At 41.6% G+C, this 20923-nt stretch overlaps 1 protein-coding gene and 1 long non-coding RNA gene across 4 annotated transcripts in view; one reads left to right on the top strand and one right to left on the bottom strand.

Annotated features, from left to right (window-relative positions):
- Window positions 1-403: 403 nt before the first annotated feature.
- On the bottom strand, window positions 404-15282 carry LOC110365324 (uncharacterized). The gene is made up of 3 exons (XR_010473007.1): window positions 14683-15282; window positions 13550-13851; window positions 404-1870 (listed from the first exon to the last, which is right to left on the bottom strand). It is a non-coding gene; the product is annotated as an uncharacterized LOC110365324 (long non-coding RNA).
- GBE1 (1,4-alpha-glucan branching enzyme 1) overlaps window positions 14429-20923 on the top strand; it is a 160778-nt gene continuing 154283 nt past the window's right edge. The window contains exon 1 of one of the 3 annotated variants that reach the window (XM_065064564.1): window positions 14429-14714. In XM_065064564.1, the coding sequence (XP_064920636.1) occupies window positions 14611-14714 (104 nt within the window). In that variant the 5' untranslated portion in view covers window positions 14429-14610. The remainder of the gene's footprint in view (window positions 14715-20923) is intronic. The other 2 variants (XM_065064555.1, XM_065064572.1) reach the window with 2 other exon arrangements.

Below are 20923 nucleotides of genomic sequence, written 5' to 3'. Positions count from 1 at the left end.
GAAGAGAATAAAACTAATCAAACATCTTTCAGTTAATACGCAAACTTGCACTCAAAGCAGCACATAAAATACATGAACCTGATTCAAATTTATGAAAAGGTTTGGTTTTGTGCTTCTGAGTATTGTATAGATTATAAAATGAATGTAATTAACTACAGAAATACAACAGAATCCTCCTCAGTTCCCCACCATTGTGTCAGTGTTGAAAGTGGTCTTGATGTTTATGAAACATTGGGCCCCAACATACAAATTAAAGCATGTGAACAAACAGGTCCGATGCTAGAAGCTGAAATACTTCACTTTATTCTAAAGATGAAAAACCGGGGCAAGACACCTGACTTATGATTTAAGTTAAATTTGCAAAACATTTATGGATTTAAGAAAAGCAGCAGACAACAGGTGATAGTTTTTATTATTGTTCTTTTTTTATTCATATGAATATCCATGCTTTATTCTACAGAAAGGAAATTAGAAAAATGAGAAACAACATATGGCAGTGATTCTTCTGTTTTTTTGTATTGTTGTTTTTTTCTTTTACAGTTATGAATACCCATGCTTCATTTTACAGAAAAGGAATGACTCCTTGTCCAACTCTTTAAAACAACCAGGGAAATACTTTGATGAGTCTTGCATTTCACAGGCCACAGTCCTGTCCTTTCACCAACATGCAATGAGATCATTGAGAAACCATAAAGCCTTATCCATTGGCATGTAGCTCAGTTTTCTTCTATGTAACTTTAAATTCCTTAAGAATACCAATGACACATGACTTACTGTAAAATAAAGAGAAAAAAACCCAAAAACCAAACCACCACCACATTAAACAAAAAAAAAAGCTGGACAAGTGATAGGGAGAAGATAAATATACAAGTAAACAAGGCAAGGAAAAAGCCAAAGAAGAGTATTATTTTGGCGATTTCAAATTTATACATAAAAACAGAGCAAGCATAAAAAAATCCTAAAACATGAAAAGAACTATAGTGGAGAAATCAGCTTTATTTCAAGCAATGTAACACAACTCAAACACAGAATTCTTCAGAAGTCTTCATGCAAATCTTACTCAGCGCTGCAAATAACCCAGCAATTTGGACATTCATAGGAAAAGTCATAGTGTTAAAAACTTGTAGTAGTGCTAGAGTGGTTTGAACCTACTAGTGTATACTGAGACAAGATTAGAAGAAAGTCTGTTCATTTAAAAATACGAAGAATGTGTATGTTTATTTTATACTGCTAAGAAAAGGATAAGAAAGAAATGGCTGGTCTTGCTTTTTCCTCACTTTCAGGATGTCTAATATAGGTCCTCATTAATCAGCCCTTTCAAATGTTAGGTATATCAGATGACTTAAGACAGATTGGTATTCATCATGAGCGTCTTTCCATGGTATGATTGGAATAGCAATGTGATTGTACAGGAGGTTATGTTTCTTGAGCATTGGGGGTTTCCTGGATGACAGGAAAGTAGTCATAGTTCACAGAAATTAGATGTATGTACAAAAATCCAAACCAGTGAAGTGTATTTTGAAATGTCAATTAAAAAATAAAGGAAATAGAACAAAGAACTGAGAAGGACAACAAAGTTTTTGGCATTAGATAACACATACGGTATGAATACATATGAAATTTTTGGTGGAAACTGCTTATATTTGCTTTTCAATCAGACACACAAGTTATTTAAAGTAAGAGAAGCTAAAACATCCTATCCAAAATCACATAGGTATTACTTGCCCTTAAGTTCTGCAGAAGATTTTGTGTTCCAAGGATGATGGTCCTGATTTAGAGGATGACTCAGCTCCCAGGATGGAAACCTTTGTGAGTTTTTCTTGTGCATGTGTTGAAACAGATGAGAACACAGGAGTAACTGAGGAGACAGCTGAAGGAGTGCATAGGTCAAGAAGAAACAGATAATTAACGAATTGTAAGAGCAATTCAGTATTTTAACTGTGTGCAGCTGAAACAGCAGAAGGAGAAAATAGAACAAATATTTCTAACAATTTGGACAATGATCTTATGAACAAAGAAATCTCTTCATTTACATAAATTATTGCCTGAACTGCTCAGACTAAAAGAGCCAGATGATTAACAAAAAGATGTCTGGAGAGAACTTAGTGTGGTTTGTGAGACTAAGTTTTAATGGGGGTAAGACATGAAATACTTTTGAATGGATTTCTTCTTTATAGTGTACTAACATGGCTGGTATTTAGCTACTAATGACCTGACTGACCAAAGACAGTGAATTGAATCGCTGATAAAAAAAAATGTTAAATTCATCGAAGGTTGATATTTAGGCAAAAATATATAACAATAATTTTGGCTAGAACAGTGTGAGAGTCAGTGATGACACAAAATAAATGGCAGATGACTTCCAGAGATTCAGTGTACCTACTTGTTCATGTAACTCATTTTTCCTATCACAATTGTTCATATTTCAGATTCTTTGAGGAAAAAGAGCTGGAGTAAAACAAGACATAAAAACTTTGTATTTTTTTCACCAGGACAAAGCATTTTGAAACTTAAGTATTTCTATAGCATATTTATCTAAGAATAGTTGGTTAATGTAAGAGAGTAGCACACAATCAGCTGATTTGCTCATGGCCCCAACAGTCATGGATATAAGGCTTTTCATAACCTGTGTCAAATTTTAACATAAATTGGGCAAATTCTGTAAAACCAGAACAAATTGGAAGAGATACTGGAGTCAAGTTTTGTATGTTCTATATGACAAACTACCAAATTGCAGGCAGGCTGCAAAATGGGTCTTTACACTGCAACATTATAAATGTTCATGATGACTTCCATTTACAGATGCTTTACTCAAGTAGCTACATGACAAATTTGAACTTAATGACGCAATGACTTCCAGTTTTATAAAGCTCTGCTGACTATGTACTTCAGCAAAACTACTGAGAACTTGAAAAATCAACCACTGCTCTCTAACCTGTCTCCCAGATTCTGCACTAAGGAATTACAGTTTTATATTGCTGAAACTACTGATTTTAGTAGAGTTAACATTTGTATAATAGTGGAATAAAATTGCAGAGGATTGTAGGTATCTGCTGAGAGCCCTGGAGTAAAGATACTGTCCAATACTCAAACTAGCTGGGAATCAATGAGAGGGAAGCAGATGGTATAAGGAAAAGGTTTAAAAATAAAACCAAATGTACTCCAGACTGAGGAATTAGAACCTCTCAACAAGAACATAATTGTTCTTCTCATGAAGACCTCAATGGCTGACGACTTGTTGTAAAGCAAGCCTCCTCTCTCATCTGCATCATGAAGACTTAAACTGCTGACTTCAGGACCCAGAGGCACACTGGAAAGGTGACCGGAATGTCAGAAAAGTGAGGCTTTTTTATATTAATTAGATAATTTGAACTGCTAGAATATTTACTGGACTAATAGTAAATTCTTAGTGCTATGTATAGGGTGTAGTACACAAGATTTTGAGTGGAGAATGTGGGCAAACCCTTCTATGAACCCTTTTAGTATGTTGGCGAGCAACCAACCCCCCACAAAAACTTCTGTAAGTAGAAGCCTATAGTCATCATAGAAGACCAGGAATGCAGCGGGTGTGCATTCCTGTATCCCGGCAGGTATCTCATTTACAGTAAAACAAATGAATTTTGGGCAGCCCAGGTGAATCAGGATCACTAACAATCTGAGGAAAGCCAAGAAACAGTACTTATATCACTCTGTGATTTGGCTGCAACTCACTCCAGGCAAACCTTGCCTGGGTAGGTAGAAGTCTCTGTGATGCAAGCTGACTGATTGCTGACAATCTGAGAGAAAGGAGAAAATAGATGGCAGCCTGAGCAAGGTACTGATAGGTGGACACTGGATAGAAGCCCAAAGTTTGCTGATACTTGTTTTAAAAGCCTCTGATCATAGTCCTGGGTGATCTCTGCACCTTTCTCATGGCCCAGCCAAGTACAGATTTTGTTTTTATTATGGCTTATCTGTAAATGACGAAATCAGGTAGATGACGAGGAATCAAGGAAGGAGAAAACCAAATCCAACCCCTTACTGGACTGCCCACTCTGATCCATTCAACTTCCTCTCTTTTTTAGAAGAAATGGCTGAGCTGAGAGACTTAGGGACCACGGACTTAGTCTTTGAGGTCAAGATTCTTGCAAATCACTCAGTTCCTGCAGTGGCAACTACCCACTATGAGTGGATGTGTACCACTGTATGAACTTTAAAAGGAAGACCAGAATTTGAAAGATTGTATCATCTGGATGATCACAAGCCAAAAGCAAGCAGAGGTACATTAGGAGCAGAAAAAGTTGTCAAAGTGTGTTCAAAATTTTGTATATGGTAGAGACAGACAAGCCCTGAATTAGGACCAAGGTGCATTTAAAGAGCTGTAGTGGATGTCCTGGATACAAAAATGTATTTAGTTTTAGGGCCTATAGATACTGGCACAGTATGGAATGAGCTAGCAACCCATATGAGGGAGGAAGTGATCTAGGGGACACTAAATAATAGTAAACAAGAAAAGCAAACAAAGAACCCATGAGTGTGTATGACTTAGAGGCTGTTACAACTGCTATTTTTATCAGCATTTACTCTCAGTGGCAGAATGGGGATGACAAAGTAAAAACAAACAGAAAAGTAGTCCATGCAGGGATGCAGTGGTAGGGAATACTGTAGTAACAAAACAGTCAGACCTAGCACAAACACACACATGTAAACAACATGAGAAAACTGGGGAAGTGATGCAGTACTGGCACAATATATCCAACAAGCTCCCTACCAGATCACTAACTGAAAACTGGCATAAGGAAGAAGGAATGAATTGCTTACGCCTCACCTTTACAGGTACTGAAGTACAACTGGATCATTGGGGACAGCCTGCTGTCCCAGTGGAACTAAAGGACAGGTGGAAAATTAGGAGCCTGGATGTTGTCTGAGAAGATAATATAATGCAAAAAAAAATGAATACTTGGCAGAGGTTGTGATCTGTGCAGTTCAGAAGGCTATTCTGATCAAGCAGGCAGAGGAAGAGAACAAAGTGCTAACAAACAAAGGAACTGAATATTCAAGCAGGAGAAAGCAGAACTGCTGCGAGAAGTGTGACTGCTGAAGCATGATGCCCTGCTGCCGGAGCGGACCACACACAGGTGAGAAATATCTGCACCAAGTGGCTGGTTAAACTAAAATCAGATTGGGGAGTGCTATCCACCATTTCTTGAGTAGGATCAGGCAACTGAATCCAACACCCAGGGAGAATTTTGAGAGAGAAACTAAAGGCTCAAAGAGGTTATCAAAGAGGAGGGGTGTTTGAAACTGAGGAACACTGACTGAGAGCCACCAACCCTTAAAACTCTAACGGAATTGTGATCAGAAAACTAGAATTTTCCCATATAATACATTATTGTAATTAGTATCTTAAGGTGAAAATTTAAATAGAATTGTAAAGATTGCTATTTGACTTAAAATATAAATGTTCAGTTTTTTGTTACAAAGAGACAGAACAAAAGCAAAACAAAAACAGATGGAGTATTACCAAAGTTATCTAATAAACGAAGTAAATTTTCTTACCAGATACTAATGAACTAGTTGTTTCATTATTAAGTACTTTATAACAAAAGTATTCAGGAAACAGAAATGCAGTTAATTAACCTGGACACCATCAGAAGTTCATACTGAGGGAGGTGCTTTAGCCTGGATAACTAAGATAACTATTAATATTTGCTTATCTTCCACAGATAGCATAGTATAAGCAATGCCTTCCAAATGTATGCATACTGTAAGTTGCACATTGCTTAGTTTACTGAATATTTTTATTATGATATATGTATATAGGAAAAGTGAAAGCCATACTACTTTTCTTTTAACTCAAATACCATGGCTGAGTTTAAAAACAAGAGCAAAATACAAACATAGGTGATAAATAGACAAAGGATCCAACCTAGAAGATTAATCTCCAAGAGAAAACCTGTTTCTCTGTGTGACGACAGATGTACCTCTTAGTAATCTGTGAATACCTATGCTCCTCATAAAAATGTGTGTGTATGTGTTCACTCAACTACAGCTAATCAGGTAACTTTGGAGATCTGTAGCTATAGCATTTCTGAGATGAGAAATGTGCATTTATGAAGATGGCTTATTGAACATAATAGATGTTCTTCATGGTCTCTTTAAGCAGATTCCAGAAAAACAACTCAAGACATGTGTGGAAGGGTTTCTGTTAGATGGAGATTTGTTACTGAACCAGACAGGAATTTCAAGGCCAACTCAAAGGCCGAAAACAGGACCTGCTGTGGGAGAGATAATACAATACAATACAATAACAAGGCCTCAACATGACGTAAATCAATGGACCTATCAGCAGTGAGACTCCAGCACGTGGACAGCTCATGAACATAGATGATATCCAATCAGTGAATGCATGATTGGAGCATGGACGCATGATCAGAGAATAGTTGCATACATAAGGAGGCTTGTTTCTGTAATAAATGGCTCTAGCGTGATTCACATTGAATCGGAGTGCAGAGTCCTTTATTCACTCCAACAGACATGCATTACATATGTCAGGATATGAGTTTTCAATGTTTTGAAAACTGCTTAAATCAGAATTTGCCCAAGATGTTATTATGAAATTGCTCCAGTGATTGTGACATTATCTATGTAGGATTCGGTTATGTTCATATACATGCAGAAATCACATGAACTATCTCAGTGTGCAACATGCCAAATGATAGGCACACATGTAATGTAAAGATGCAAATTCTATCATTATCTTAAAAGTAAGACTATGGTCTCTGGCGTCTTCAGAAACTTGAACTTAGCTGTACACCCTACAGTTGTAATTTTAGTTGTTATACTAGCTTCAGTGATTGTACAATGGTTATACTTCATTAAACCTTCAGACCCTGAAGTGTTATCATCACACAAGACTACATTGGAAAAAATTATTTGCAAGAGCCATCACTCAGTCCTGTTAAGAAGTTTGGAGTCATAGGAGAGTTTGCAACATTTCTGCTGGAGTCATATAACAATCAACCTGCTTTTAACAGACTCTCTATCAACAAGGGTAATTTTAGCCTTGTACACGTGACTTTTTGCCATTTCTCGCCAAATCCATGTGAGCTTGTGTCTGTGAGTGCTGCTGGAGGAAAGGATTTGACAGCCCCAGGCAGTCCCTGACTTACCAACAGCATCCTTAAGGTCAACTGCATCGGGGAGAGGCTGTTGTGCAGTTGTCAGACTTCAGCTGGGAACTTCGAAATTGAGGAGGGAGACACCTGCCCCTCCCATGAACATCAGTCTGTGTGTGGCAAAGACCTCAGGAGGCCAATGCCTTGTTATAGCACATATGATCCCATCTGCCTGAGGAAGACTTGAACTTTAAACCTTAGGATCTAGCAGCACACTGGAAGGGAGGCATAATATCAAGAGAAAAGGCATAGGTGCTAGAATGCTTTCTATATAATAATTTTAATTGCACTGTTAATAAGAGTGGAGTTTTTTCATATGAACCAGATAATTTGGACAATTGTGTTATTAAAACATTTACTGGACTAACTTTAAATCCTTAGTTTCATATATGGTGTTCTCTTCTGCCTATAGCAAGATTTTGAGTGTGTAGCACTAAGGAACTTGTCCCTGTCCCATCTTTCTGTTAATTCAAAACCATTGGTCACACCTGAAAATCAATTTGCTCAACTGCCACTGACTGCCATTAAAAACTAAACCCCAACTAACACTGCCAAGATCTAAAAGACTGTCTGCAGAAAGCATTCTGGGCTTTTAAAAGTTCTGCACTACACAGAAAATTCACACCGGATTCATCTGCTTTTCTTGTGGTGAACTCAGGGTACACTTAATTAATGAATGCAACTTAGATACTATTCAGCTTTTTGAAAACTAAAATAGTTCTACATATATTAATGAATGTCTATTGACACAGCTGTCAGGGCATTAGCAACATGCATTTCTTCCTTTCTTCTCACCTCACTTGACCTCCCCCAGGATTAGCTGTGTTACCGTCTGAACAAATATCTGGCAACCTCATTTTCTCTTCTGAGAAAAAGGCCAGACAGACAAAATGCCTGTAGAGTGTGAGGGAAGAATGTGAGACTACACAACCAGCCTTCAAGAGACCTCCTAGGTAAGATTATTTCTCAGGGATTTTAGGAAAGGCCTGGCAATGAACAACAAGAAAGAAAAATTCATGCTGAAGCTGTGGCGTTTCATTCTTAATTCTAAGTGTTTGGATATAAACCATACAATATTTGGCTAGTGTTAATAAGTTGCTTGTTTAATAGCAATATATAGTTAGGGAAGCCCACTGCAATAATAGCATGAATGTTCCTCTGGGACAACTATCCTGGAGAGCACAAGCTACTTATTTCCTAAATGTTAGAGATAAGTACACATTGGTAAGACAGAGGTGACACTTAGCAAATGTTGTGGAGATGGCATTAAGGAGAGAGTTTCAAATGTTTTATGTTCTCTCAACACATAAACACATACGCAAATACTAGGAAATAGCAGTATTGGCAGTTGTACAAGACTGTTATTATTGGCAATTACTTTCGAAGTAAAGCATACAGAAGGCATAAATACAACAGAGTATACACAAAGTCCAAAAATATTATATTACTAAAGTTTTCCTGTATTTTGTATTTTTGAAGTGTTTCACAAATTCTTACTTGAAACTAAGGACTTTCTGCTAAATTAAACCCTTTTATAGTGAGACTCACAGGCATTTTCTCTACAAATATTGTTCTAATCTGCTGATATTTTTAATTGGTATCACACTTTGAAGTGTCTTGATTACAGTGTAGACAACTATGAAAGATATTTACACTTTTTGATACTTTTATACAAAATAAGGATGCCAAATCATAATAATACTGCAATACTGTGAAAGCAAGAAACAGACATTATCTAGGACTTTAAAGTTGTTGGGATGTGTTTTCTTTTTGCTCTGCATGGTAAGTGCAAATGGCATCCCCATCACGTGTACTTACTGGAATTTGACAACTCTGAAACTTGCTTTTTAGTATTTCAGATTGTACATTAGTTTTGATTTTTAAAGATGCGTTGTTATTTAAAGCTCCTGATAGCATGACGGGAAAAGGTAAGACCTTAAGTGATGGTTTCAGTGAACACCCTACACTTCTTAAAAAAACTTCAAAACCAAAAACAAAGATGAAATCTCCAAACCTAGAAACTAATTAATGGATATACTAATGGATTCTTGGAACGTTTGCTGCAATTTTCAAGGATATGTCCTTTGTTCTTCATATGTACAGAAGTGCAGTTTTAACTATGAAACTGTGACATGCTGTTGAGGCCTAGCTTTAGCAGCAGCTCTGAAACACTGACCATTTCTTTTCTCTTATGTGTCTCATCTTGGAGAATCCAAAGGAAGGGATAAGTAGCTTGTTTAATCTCCATTCCAAATATTTGACCTGTCTAAGAAGACTACTAAAAGAAGCGATGATTAAGAAGTTAACAGATTTTTTTTTAGAGGGTTATTTTTATCGAATCTGAGCGACAACTGTGCAATTCATTTCCTATGGATTCTTGAATAAGTAATAGGGTGTCCTGGTTTTGTTAAAAACAAGTTTATCTTTTAGTGAATTTGCCTGTCAGCTAAAACCTTCTTATTAAATGCACTCTCCTGAAAGGTCAGATATATGTTTTGGTAGACATAGAAATGGAATGCGAGGTCATTGATAAGAATGGATGCACATCTCGCAAGAGGGGCAACGAGAAACACGTGACCAAAAACTGATCGAGTATACCATCCCATTCACATGATACTTCATATAAAAGTGGGAGATCATGAGGATCTCGTCCCTTTTTCCTTATGACCAACATTAGGAGAGGACCTTGTGAGTCATCCCTGTGAACTGATGCCTAGTGAAAGACTGAATCCAGTTCCGGTTGGCTGCAGAGTCCAGTCCAGGACTTCAGGTGCCAGCCCCACATCTGCTGGAGCAGACTTTCAAGATCGTTTTTGTATATTTTGTATTATTTTCTCTATTTTTATTGGTATCATTAGTAAGACATTTTTAATTTTTCCAACTCTCTTCTCTTTGTCCTTCTTTCCCTCCCAATCGCCTGTCCTTAGTGGGAAAGAGGGAGAGGGAGGGGCTGAAGTGGGAGGACAAGGGTTAACAATACATCTGCCATGGTTTTATTGTCACCTCACGATCAAACCTCAACATAGGGTTAAGTATAGCTGGGCAATGTGGCAAAAAAAAATAGTTTTGTTTCAAATTTTGAACTCCATTTTGTGTTATGTACTGAACATGCAGAAACCAGTCCAAAGATGGGGAGCTGGAATGTGTACCGTAACATGCTCAGATGTCTGACACCTCTATAAAGGACATAGGGAATCCCTCAAGAATTCATTCTTGTGGAATAATGAAACCTGAATCTTTTTGAACAGCTGCCTCTTTCCACGGGAATGTCTTTTCTTAATAGTGCCCCTTGTGGGCTGCAGTATTGGCACAGGGGAAAGACAGCTGATGTATTCCTGTGTTATTCAGTCCTTACTCAGACTACTTCTCATCTTTAAGACATCAAAAAGTGCAATGCCGATAAAAAAATGCTTAAAGCTCCTCACATACAAGCAACCAAAGTGGGCCATTCACACCTAGATGTAAAAAGGCTTTCAAGAAAAGGGAATTGGGAAGAGTTCTGACTGAAATTATTACAAATGTTGGATATAGCCATTAAACACTGAATTTAAACATCCACAAGACATGCTATGTAACATGTCACTTTAAGAGATCAGTAATTCTTAAATGTTCTCAACAGTAGAGTTAAAGAATATCTTGCTGTCTTTGGTGCTTGCAATCTCTTCTCAATTGGATTAAACTAGGAGTCTAGAGTGCCCACAGCTAAAACAGAGCATGGTATTTGGGACCACACTGCAGCATCCAGGTATGTCTGTTTGCAATGCCCCATTTATGTCTACACTGCGAAAAAAAAATGGGCCACTGGTCCATTTTTTCTCCCTGCAGGCCAGAAGCAACCCCTCACAATATTCCTGCTCCAGGCAATCTGAGAACCGGGCTGGCTGGGACCATGCTCTAACTCATGCATGTTACGCATCTCATAACAATCTTGTAGCTGTGAGATTGAGCAGTCTAGAGACCAGCAATAGTGCTTGACAGCTGTAGTACAGAATCTTGTATCCCAGAGTTGAGTCTGACAGGTCTGGGACTCTGTTGCAGATCCAGGCAAGGACCAGGGACCAGGTCTGCTCTGAGCCACTTGGCTTAGAAGCACCTGGAGCTCAGGAACTGACTCCACAAGAGCCAGTCAAGGCCAGAGACCACACATATTTCTTCTGGCTCAGAAACTAACAGACACCATTGATGAGGGAGAATATGAATCAGTGCCTTAATGAAAAAAGATCTTCTCCTAACCAATTCCTACAGTTTAGCATCTCTGTCAACTTTTGCAAAATAAGTGCAAAATATTATTGCATCAAGATGGATGTACTGCATGACAAGAGTAGCCATTTTTATCTTTTCAATGCTTCTCAAATCTTGAACGTTCTTTACTCCAAACCTTTGTTTTCTACTTAAACTTTGCATATTCAAAAAAATCTAAATTGATGCTATAATAATTATAACTATACAGTTACTGCTCAGCATTGCTATTCAACATTTTGAAGTATACAGAACTTCAGCATGAGCATCCTTTGAAACGCTATTTTTGAGTGGATTGGTATACTGCAGCCTTAGTGGTAACTGTGTGCCAGACATATGCCTTAGACACCAATGCTATATGATTCACTGCTATCCCCCAAAAAAACACTTATTACAAACAGTTCTCTTCCTATTTCTACTGGCAGCACCTGCTGCCAGCTTTGTATCAATCTCTGACAACTGCACAACGACACATTCAGCTGTTGGGACAATATTCATTGTTTGAACTGCCACTTTTGCCTCAAGGTAGAGGACTAAATGGCAGCGTCCTGAAAGCCAAAGTCAGCCTTTGAGTCTCAGCTAGCTCACAGTGTAATAGATGATCACAGTAATATATGCCTTAGTATCTTTGAGTTACTTGTGACAAAGCAGACAGATAAAATCATGCCCAAATTGTAAACTGGAACATTAATTGATACAAATGCTACGGTTATAATTTTCCCAGTTCACAGAGTTAAATACAGCATTTGGGCTTTATCTATTATAGAGATAGGCTATTTGCAGAATTTAACTTCCTGAAGTTGAAGGTTGCTTGTATGTGAGGCTGGATACTGTGTTATTTCCACTTAAAATCTTTCAAAGGAAGGTTAAGAAAGGGTCCCAGCCTTCAAGGAGCCAAACATCACAGCTATATTCCTATGTTTACATAAATAGCTAATGCTGATTTATAAACCTCTCATGTTTATGGTAAACAGCTCATAATGGCACTGTGAATTTGCCTGCGCTTTCTGACAAGAAAAAAACAAAGAGACTGTGCTAAAAGTGAAGCTTCTGTTTCCTAAGCTCATGAATTCAAAGGCTGCAGGAACGGCCCTCCTACCTCCACTTCAACAGCAGGCAGCCCCTCCAGTACTGAACAGCTGGAAGCCCCAAAGCAGCAGCACAGGTAACATGTAACCATTGTAAAAAACACAGTTCCTGTATCTTGATACTGGGTGGAATTTCTCTCTTCTCAGTTTGCCAAAATAGTTAACTGTGAGAATGAGTGACACACTTGCAAAAGAATACGATGTGCGTAGTATGATTTGAGAAGTAAAAATAAGACTATAGAGTTGTCAAACTTTGGTTTAGTACAGGCACTGGAATCACTGCCATGCAGAAAGTTTTGAGAAGCACAGGTAATTTTAAAACAAGTTTTTCAGTCTCCAGTGAGACTAAAGAAATGGTGGACACTGGAAAAGAGACAGAAATCTTGCTTTATCAGAGCTAGATGACACAGGTAGTTCTGCTACAGCGTAAATGCTGCTGCTTTCAAAAACCAAACAAAAATGGCTTAGGCCTTCTGCCGGGGCAACTTCTACAGCAAATAGTATTTCCTACTCATTCTTAGGACGGGGAACACTTGTTACACTCTGTAAGGAAAAAAGGATGAAAGTACTTGGATTTTTGTGTGTGTAGTTAGAAACTACTGCAAAGAAGGAAGTATAGCGTAGTTAGATGTACAATGTTTATGACACAAATCGTTACGGAAACTTTCACTGTAGACAGTTTCGGGTAAAGTAATAAATAGCTAGTGTTCATTACACATTGTGCTGTTAGTTATTTGGCAGACAGGAAGGGGAGGCAGCACTAAAATTCAGAGGAAGCCAAGATAGGGGATAACAGAGGATAACAATTTAGGAGATGGTTGTGGAAATGAGGTAAGGTATCTAGGATCTGAAAGGTTTATAAACCGTGGCTAAAAAGCATTCAAAAGAGGCCTCTAAATAAACGGTCTCACTACATGTCTAAACAAAGCAAAATTGCTGGACCTTAAATAAAAGTGCTAAATGCTGGCCTAGAGGCATGGTCAGGCTAGTGATTAGTTGCCTTGGATATTTGGTGGCCTATCCAAAAACGAGACATGCTGATATTAAGCCAACAACTTCCCCTACCTGTGCTATTCAGCATTTAGAGCTGCTTCAGGATCAGCTGAACTAATCTTACTTTGTTTAGGATTTTTTAATGTGTCCTGTAAAGAGACATTTTGCTTCTCAGACATGGTGTTTATGAGAACTCATGGATGTCCCCAGAGTCTTGTTTTGCTGAGCTTGTCTGTGAGCACGCCAGCACCCTATCAAACAGACGAGAAATTTATTCCAGCATTCACGATGACACCAAATCTGCTGGGGTGAGAGCGGCTGTGGTGTGGGGTTTTTGTGTGTGGGAACGCAGAGTTCACCCGGCAACAGACACACTGAAAAAGACATCAAAGAGACACTAAGAAAACAATCTGGGGACCGCCGAGGGACGGCAGACACCCCCCCTCCTGCCGGCTCGCCTCTGCCCTGTCCTGCCGGGGAGCTCGGCTGTGACAACCACTTTTAATTCCCTCTACTGAGGGGACACAGCTCGTCCCCTCGCCTCACCGCCCGGGCCCTCAGCGGCGGCGCAGCGGCTCTCCGCTCGGGGCCGCGCAGTGCGGGCAGCGCCCTCCCCCCGCACCACGGGCGCTCGGCCAGCGGCCCAGCCCCGGCCCGGACTCACCCCACGGGCGGCCGCCTCCGCCCGTTCCGACACCCCGCACCGTTTTATGGAGAACGGCTCTTTACACCCCACCCCGTCACACCTCCCCGCTATCACCCCCACGCCGGCAAAGCGCCGGGGATGCGAAATCAAACCCCTCGATCGTCCGCGCCAAGGGGAGGCAGGGACAGAGACCCCCAATACTTCCCTCCCACCCCCCCGCCTCCTAAGGCACCCAGAGCCCCAACACCGCCGCACCGGGGAGGGGGTGGGGTATTGGGGGGGAAACGTAGCGCGGTGCGCCCCGGGCGGCTGGCACGCCGAGCGGGGAGGGGCGGCGGAGGCGGCCGCCTCCCGGCCCCGGCGGGCTGCCCCAGCCGGTGGGCGGCGCCGGGCGGTGAGAGGCAGGGGGCGCCTCGCCCGCCCCGGCCCCCCTCCGCGGGTGTATATAGAGGCGGCGCGGCACAGCGCGGATCCCGCGGCAGGCAAGATGGCGGCCGTCGGCATCACGCAGCCCCCGCAGCCGTCCAAGCTGCAGAAGCTGCTGGAACGGGACCCCTACCTGGCCCCCTTCAAGACGGACTTCCAGCGCAGGTATCGCCCCGGCCCGCCCGCCTGCCGGCGGCCTAGGCCTGCGCCGCGGGGAGGGGAGCGCCGCCTCGTCAGGGCGAGGGGCGGCGGGCGAGCAATCGGCGACCGCCCGCCTCTGGGGGCGCCGGGGCGGGCGAGGGGAGCGGCGGGGCGGGCGGTGTCCCCTCCCCCTCGTGGCGGAGGCTGTCCCTCAGCCAGCGCGGCTCCGCTTCCCGCCCCGGTGCCGGGGGGTGGGGGACGACGAACGGACCTGGAGCTGGGGGTTTTGCGCCGGCCTTTTCGTCGGAGACGCCTCCACCGCGGGTGGAGCCACCGCCGCGTCTTGACGCGGCTTCCTGAGGCGAGTAGGGCGGGCCGATGCGGGGAGGCCTCCACCGCGGGCCTCTCCGCTGGTGTCGCTAGCCTTGTGGCCAGCCCGGCTGTCCTGCCCCGTCACGTCCTCCGCAGCCTCTCCGGCGCTTCAGGCGTCTCCGTTGCCTGTCTTGGGCCCGCTTAAAAGCGGCACCGCTTCATTACGGCCGGGATGGGGGGGTCGGGGCTGGTTCACAGGCGGGTCTGGCCCTGGGAGCGCAGGCAGGTGCGTCCCGTGGGAAGTCCCGTGGAGCGCGGGCAGGGAAGCGCCGTGGGCAGCTTGTGAGGACGGTTACCCAGGCCGCTGTCGCTAATAAATAAAAATGTTTTTCAGTGCAGCTGTGGTAACCTGTAAATAAACTGCTCCTGAATCTCCTCTTTCTGGACAATTTTCCTTTAAGTGGATTTTTCGGAGATATCCCTGAATCCCTAGCTCAGCCGTTCGTCAGAGCTACAAACCGTAGAGTACTGGGGTGTTTGATACATTGGGTTTAGATTGTGGTCTTTTTTTCTCTGACTGGGATGGGTGTCAGGCCTGGACGTCTGTGTCCTACAGAGGCAAACTGCCGAAACCTCACCGGCCATTTGAAAACAGGAATTGGGACCTTTATAGTGCAACTTTGTTTCATTTTACTAGCAGTCCTCTGATTATCAAATCTGCAGTACTGACCAATGCCGTATATCTGAGACATCTGGAGAAGTCGATGGGTGTGGGAGGGAAAAGAGATATTTCTATTTTTTTAAGTATTTGGCCTTTTTCACTTTACATTACACATAGTGCTTTTGACTTAGCATTACCAGGTGTCCTGTTGGGTTCTAGCAGAGCATAGAGGTAAGGCTAGATCTTGTAAAATAGGATTAAGGATTGAGTAAACTACTAGGCTGATTTACAGAGCATTTTCTCAAACTGTAATCTCTTAATGATAGAATAACTGAGTGTTTTTAAACAGCGCTTCCTGGCAAGCTTCTGGTAATGTATGCAGTGCTGTAAAACACCTAATCTTTCAGTGGGGTACCAGGGTGTAGGAAGTAATAAGTAGGTGTATCTGGCTCTTAATAAAAGCTTTCATTAAAACGTTTGGGCTTCCAGAATGTACCTGCCATCTAAATGGGCACATTGTGGATGACTGTATTTGTATTTCTGAAAATGTATGGCTGTGCTGAACACAGTGAGTTTGCAAGACTTGTATGTACTTCTCAGGTTCATCCATCTTGAGCGTGGAACTTCAGATGATCCTGTTTGTACCTTGTCACTTTGTGGCTTCTGAACCTCAAATTGGTCGATTAACATACAATTATTGTGGAAACCTGTATACTGTTGATTAGTTTAAAATAGTAAAGGAAAACTTTTGTGACAGCCTGTGATAAACTGAATGTCTTATTCCAAGCCCAGACAACAAGCCTGTCCTCTTTCATCCTGTGAATGCTAGAGAGTGCCAAGGGGGAGCCATAGAGTAGTTTGGGTTGGCAGGGGACTTCCAAGGTCATCTACTACCACCTTCTTGCCATGAGCAGGGACATCTTCAACTAGATCAGGTTGGTCAGAGCCCTGTCCAACCTGGCCTTGAATGTCTCCAGGGATGGGGCATCTATCACCTCTCTGGGCAGCCTGTGCCAATGTTTTGCTACCCTCATCTTAAATTTCTTTCTCATGTCTAGGCTGAATCTCCTCTCTTCCATTTTAAAGGCATTAGTGCTTGTCCTGTTGCAACAGGCCTTGCTAAAAAGTCTGTCCCCATCTTTCTCATAGGCCCCTTTTAAGTACTGAAAGACTGCAATAAGGTCTCCCTGGAGCCTTCTCTAGGCTGAACAACCCCAGCTCTCGCAGCCTGTCCTCATAGCAGAGGTGTTCCAGACCTCTGGTCATTTTTGTGGCTTCCTCTGGTGCTTCTCCAACAGGTCCATGTCTCCATGTAATGAGGGCTCCAGAGCTGGATGCAGAACTCCAGGTGGGGCCTCACCAGAGTAGAGGGGCAGAATCACCTCCCTCAACCTGCTGGTCATGCTCCTTTGGATGCAGCACAGGGTATGATTTGCTTTCTGGGCTGTGAGTGCACATTGCCAGCCCATGTTCAATTTTTCATCCACCAGTACACCAAAGTCCTCCCCTGCAAGGCTGTTCTCAGTCACTTCATCCTCCAACCTATATTGGTACTGGGGATTACTCTAACCCAGGCCCTTGCTCTTGGCCTTATTGAGCTTGTTCACTTTTCAGGTTTGGCCAGGTCCCTCTGAATAGCATGCTGTCCTTCAGGAGTGTTGACTGGACCATTCAGCTTGATGTCACGTACAGATTTGTTGGGGGTTTATTTGATCCTACTATTGATGATGATACTAAACATTAGTGGTGTCAGTACAGATCCCTGAGGGACACCACTTGTCACCAGTGTCCATACAGACATTAAGCCATTGATCACTACCCTCTGGATGTGATCATCCAGCCAATTTCTCATCCACTGAGCAGTTCCATCTATATCTCTTCATTTTAAAGAGAAGCGTGTTGTGTCAGACTGTGTCAAGTGAATAGTGTAGGCACACAGAAATGTCCGTTGGTGTCTCCATGCAATGCTCATCCCAACTTCCATGAATTGCGATTCAGTCTGTTTTTAATCCCTCCAGGTTTGTTTTTATCTAGGCCTCTTGCATCAAGAGTGCCCAGGAGAAAGGAGTTTGCAGAACCAGTTCTCTGGGGTGTTTTGAGCCTCCAGTATGTGGATTTTACTTACTTTTCTCCAGTTCTTGTGCTGAAGGAGGTGGTGAACAGCTCTGCACCACTCTGTTCCCTGGGTCCATGAAATCCTGAGCGGTGCGGAGCTGTATGTTATTTGTTCCAGGCTGAAGGATCCTGATGTGTCTAACTGATCATTATATGAAGGTAGTCAACATGTCTGATCCTTTGCTGTCTGTTATGTGTCTTTTCTGACCCTTTTTTGAGGTGGGAGTTAGAATAGAAAGCAGTTTTTGATTTGCATACTATGTGGATTAATACAGTTACATAGTGATATGGCACTTGCATAACTAATGCTTCAAGTAGAAGTATAAAGCAAAATAAACCTGGTAAGCTGTCTAGAAGCGGAAATATATTTGAATCTATTTACCTTTGAAGCTTCAACCATGCACACAAGATGGTACATATTAATGTTAAATCCCACTGGCAATGAGTTCTTACACCTTTAGAAAGGTAGCAATTTTTTCAGATGGTGACTTAAATGTTGATTGTGCATTTGTGGGGCCTCTCATTAAGTAACCAGATGGATCAGACGTATACTATCCATAGTGTAGGAAAAGCTGTGATGAGGCAACCAGGAATATGTGCTGTTGAGCAGATCAGTGTATTAGGAGCGGATCAAAACTGTTAACTGCTGCCATGACCTCATCACAGGTAGGGCAGGAGGACTAATTCTAGATATATATTTGGTATTAGCAACTCCTTTACTATTCTATAGTAGAACTGGTTTGAAATTACACCACTCAACTGCTGAACAAGTAACAATCTGTTCGATATTGTTTCTGATACTACTGGCTGGCTTGGCCCCTGATGCACTCAGCTAGTGGCGTTTTTTACCACTTGAATAATTTAAACAGCAAAGATGCAGGTAGTCTCTCAGTTCAGAAAATTGAGTTATTCCTGGCAAAGGGGACAGGAGGCAGCTGTTGTGCCTGGCACCCTGTAGCACCTAAAGTGGTTTACTTGCTTCATTTAGGAAGCTTTGGGAAAGAACAGGTGAAACAGACTTGATCAAATGCAATATGTATGGATACTTTTACTGTAGTAGTCTAATTTTCTTCTTAAAGTTTGCAATGATGTTGACTTAATGTTAAACAAAATAATTAAGGACTAATGGGAATATTGTAGCTTATTGCTATCATGCTGTGCATTGCCTGGAGAAATAAAAATTGGGATTTTGACAGAGGATTAAGGATGCATGAGAAACAAGGCTTTTTAAACATTTGTCTGTGGAGATCTTTATACTATGCCATGTGCAAAAACATATAAAAATAGTCTGCTCGTCTACAGAAAGGAAGGGAAATTAAAGATTTAGGGTCTATTCTTGGCAGTGATATCAGCAAGTTGTTGACTCATCCTTTGGGCTTGAGTCTCTCCACTGTTTTATCCATAGCACTGTATTAGTGTAGCCAGATTATTGCTAGTGGAACATTTTATAACTGTGCATGACTGTTGTAGGATGTGCAGTTAACCTGGTTATGATGGTTTATTCTCACACTTGAAGCAGGGTCATTTCTAGTGTTGTATTGGGTAGCCCAGGACCTTCTTGGGTTGTGCTGAATCACTGATGCTGTGCTTCTCCAGCCTCTTTGGGCAGCCTTTCCCAGTGTTTGACTACCTTCATTGTGAAAATTTATTTCTTAATACTGTAACTTCCCTTGTTGCAACTTTGTTCATTGCCTCTGGTCTTTTTTTCCTGTGTACCTTGCAGGAGAGCCTGACTCATTCTTTGCTCTAGGCACTCCTGCTCTATCTGTCCCTTTAGATAGCTCAAGACTGTAAGTGGATATTAGCAACCCATGCCTCCCCAAATCAGCTTTTTCATCTCTAATCTGAAGAATCTCAGCTCTCTCAGGCTCTGCCTGTGTGCCACGGGTAGTAGAAGGCAGACCAGGAATAAGAAGCTAGATTTGTACAGAGGCCTTAGCTTGTCCTTGCTCACCTGTGCCTTGAGCAGACACAGGTCTGTCTTGTTGGAGTTCATATCTACCAATTCTACCCTGTGCTGTGCCCCCTCATCCCCAGAAGGGTGACCATGTCTGCATGGTAGCATGCCTAATATTGAAATATTTCCACTTTAAGGGGAATGTGCAGGATAAACAGGCTTTACTTACAACCACATGGCTTCTACAATGTAATGTAATCATACCGATTCACTTTGAGAATTGCCATATTTGTGATGAAATGACTCATGGTGTTGCCTCAATTTCTGTAAATTTTCCTTTTAGTTTTGAGGACTGTCTCCTTTAACCTTTTACAAAGTGTAACTTCCTGCTTTAGACAGCTGACTTTTTTCTGTTTTTTAATGAAGCATTGAGAAGCACTGGGTGGGTGCTTAGATGGGAACAAAGTGCTTCTCTGAATGAATGATGTCTAAAATGTGATACTAGGACTTATTATAATTAAGTCCAAAGCATAGAGTATGGACCACCATAGTTAACTGAATGAAATGGACTTCTGGTCACGTTGCCTTTTCATTTTTTTTCATGGACAGGCATATTGTTGCAAGTGGTGTTTGTGGGAAAAATAGAAATCTGTAATTTTTACTTTCTCTGAATGCCTGAATTTGACCTTGAGTTGGGGAGGCGGGGGCATATGGTAAGGGAAAGCAATACTTTCGGTGCATATAGTGAACCATTCAGGCTTGACCCAAACATACACTGTTAGAGCTTGAAACAAGAATCTACTTAAAAAAACAAACTAACTAAACCCCAAAGTGATAGTGTTTGCATAGGCTATCACTGTGCTATATTGTTTGACCATCTGTGATATGTTTTCCCACAAGTATTTAGTTAACTCCCAAGTGTTATTTAGGCTAAAGACCTGGTATAATTTAGTATGTATTTTTAGTCTTTTACCTCTTGGAACATAATTGGTTCAATTAAAACCATTAATGCCTGTGGTGTAATTGCATTTTATAGAGTTACAAACTGGTGTTAGAAAGTGCTGCCCATTAGAATTTTCTGCTATAGCAATGTGCATGGCTTAGTATATTTTACCACCTCCTGCAACTGCATCTGTAATCTACTGACTATGTAGTCCTCAATGAAAGCTTTTTTTTTTAATAGTTCAATTTATAGAGTTAAAGAAGTAGAATGTACCACTGCCCACCTTCAGTCTTTATCTCGATGAA

Source organism: Columba livia, chromosome 1 (genome assembly GCF_036013475.1).
Source record: "Columba livia isolate bColLiv1 breed racing homer chromosome 1, bColLiv1.pat.W.v2, whole genome shotgun sequence".
NCBI lineage: Eukaryota > Metazoa > Chordata > Aves > Columbiformes > Columbidae > Columba > Columba livia.
Note: the sequence above shows the minus strand (reverse complement) of the source record. Positions and strands in the feature narration are given on the sequence as shown.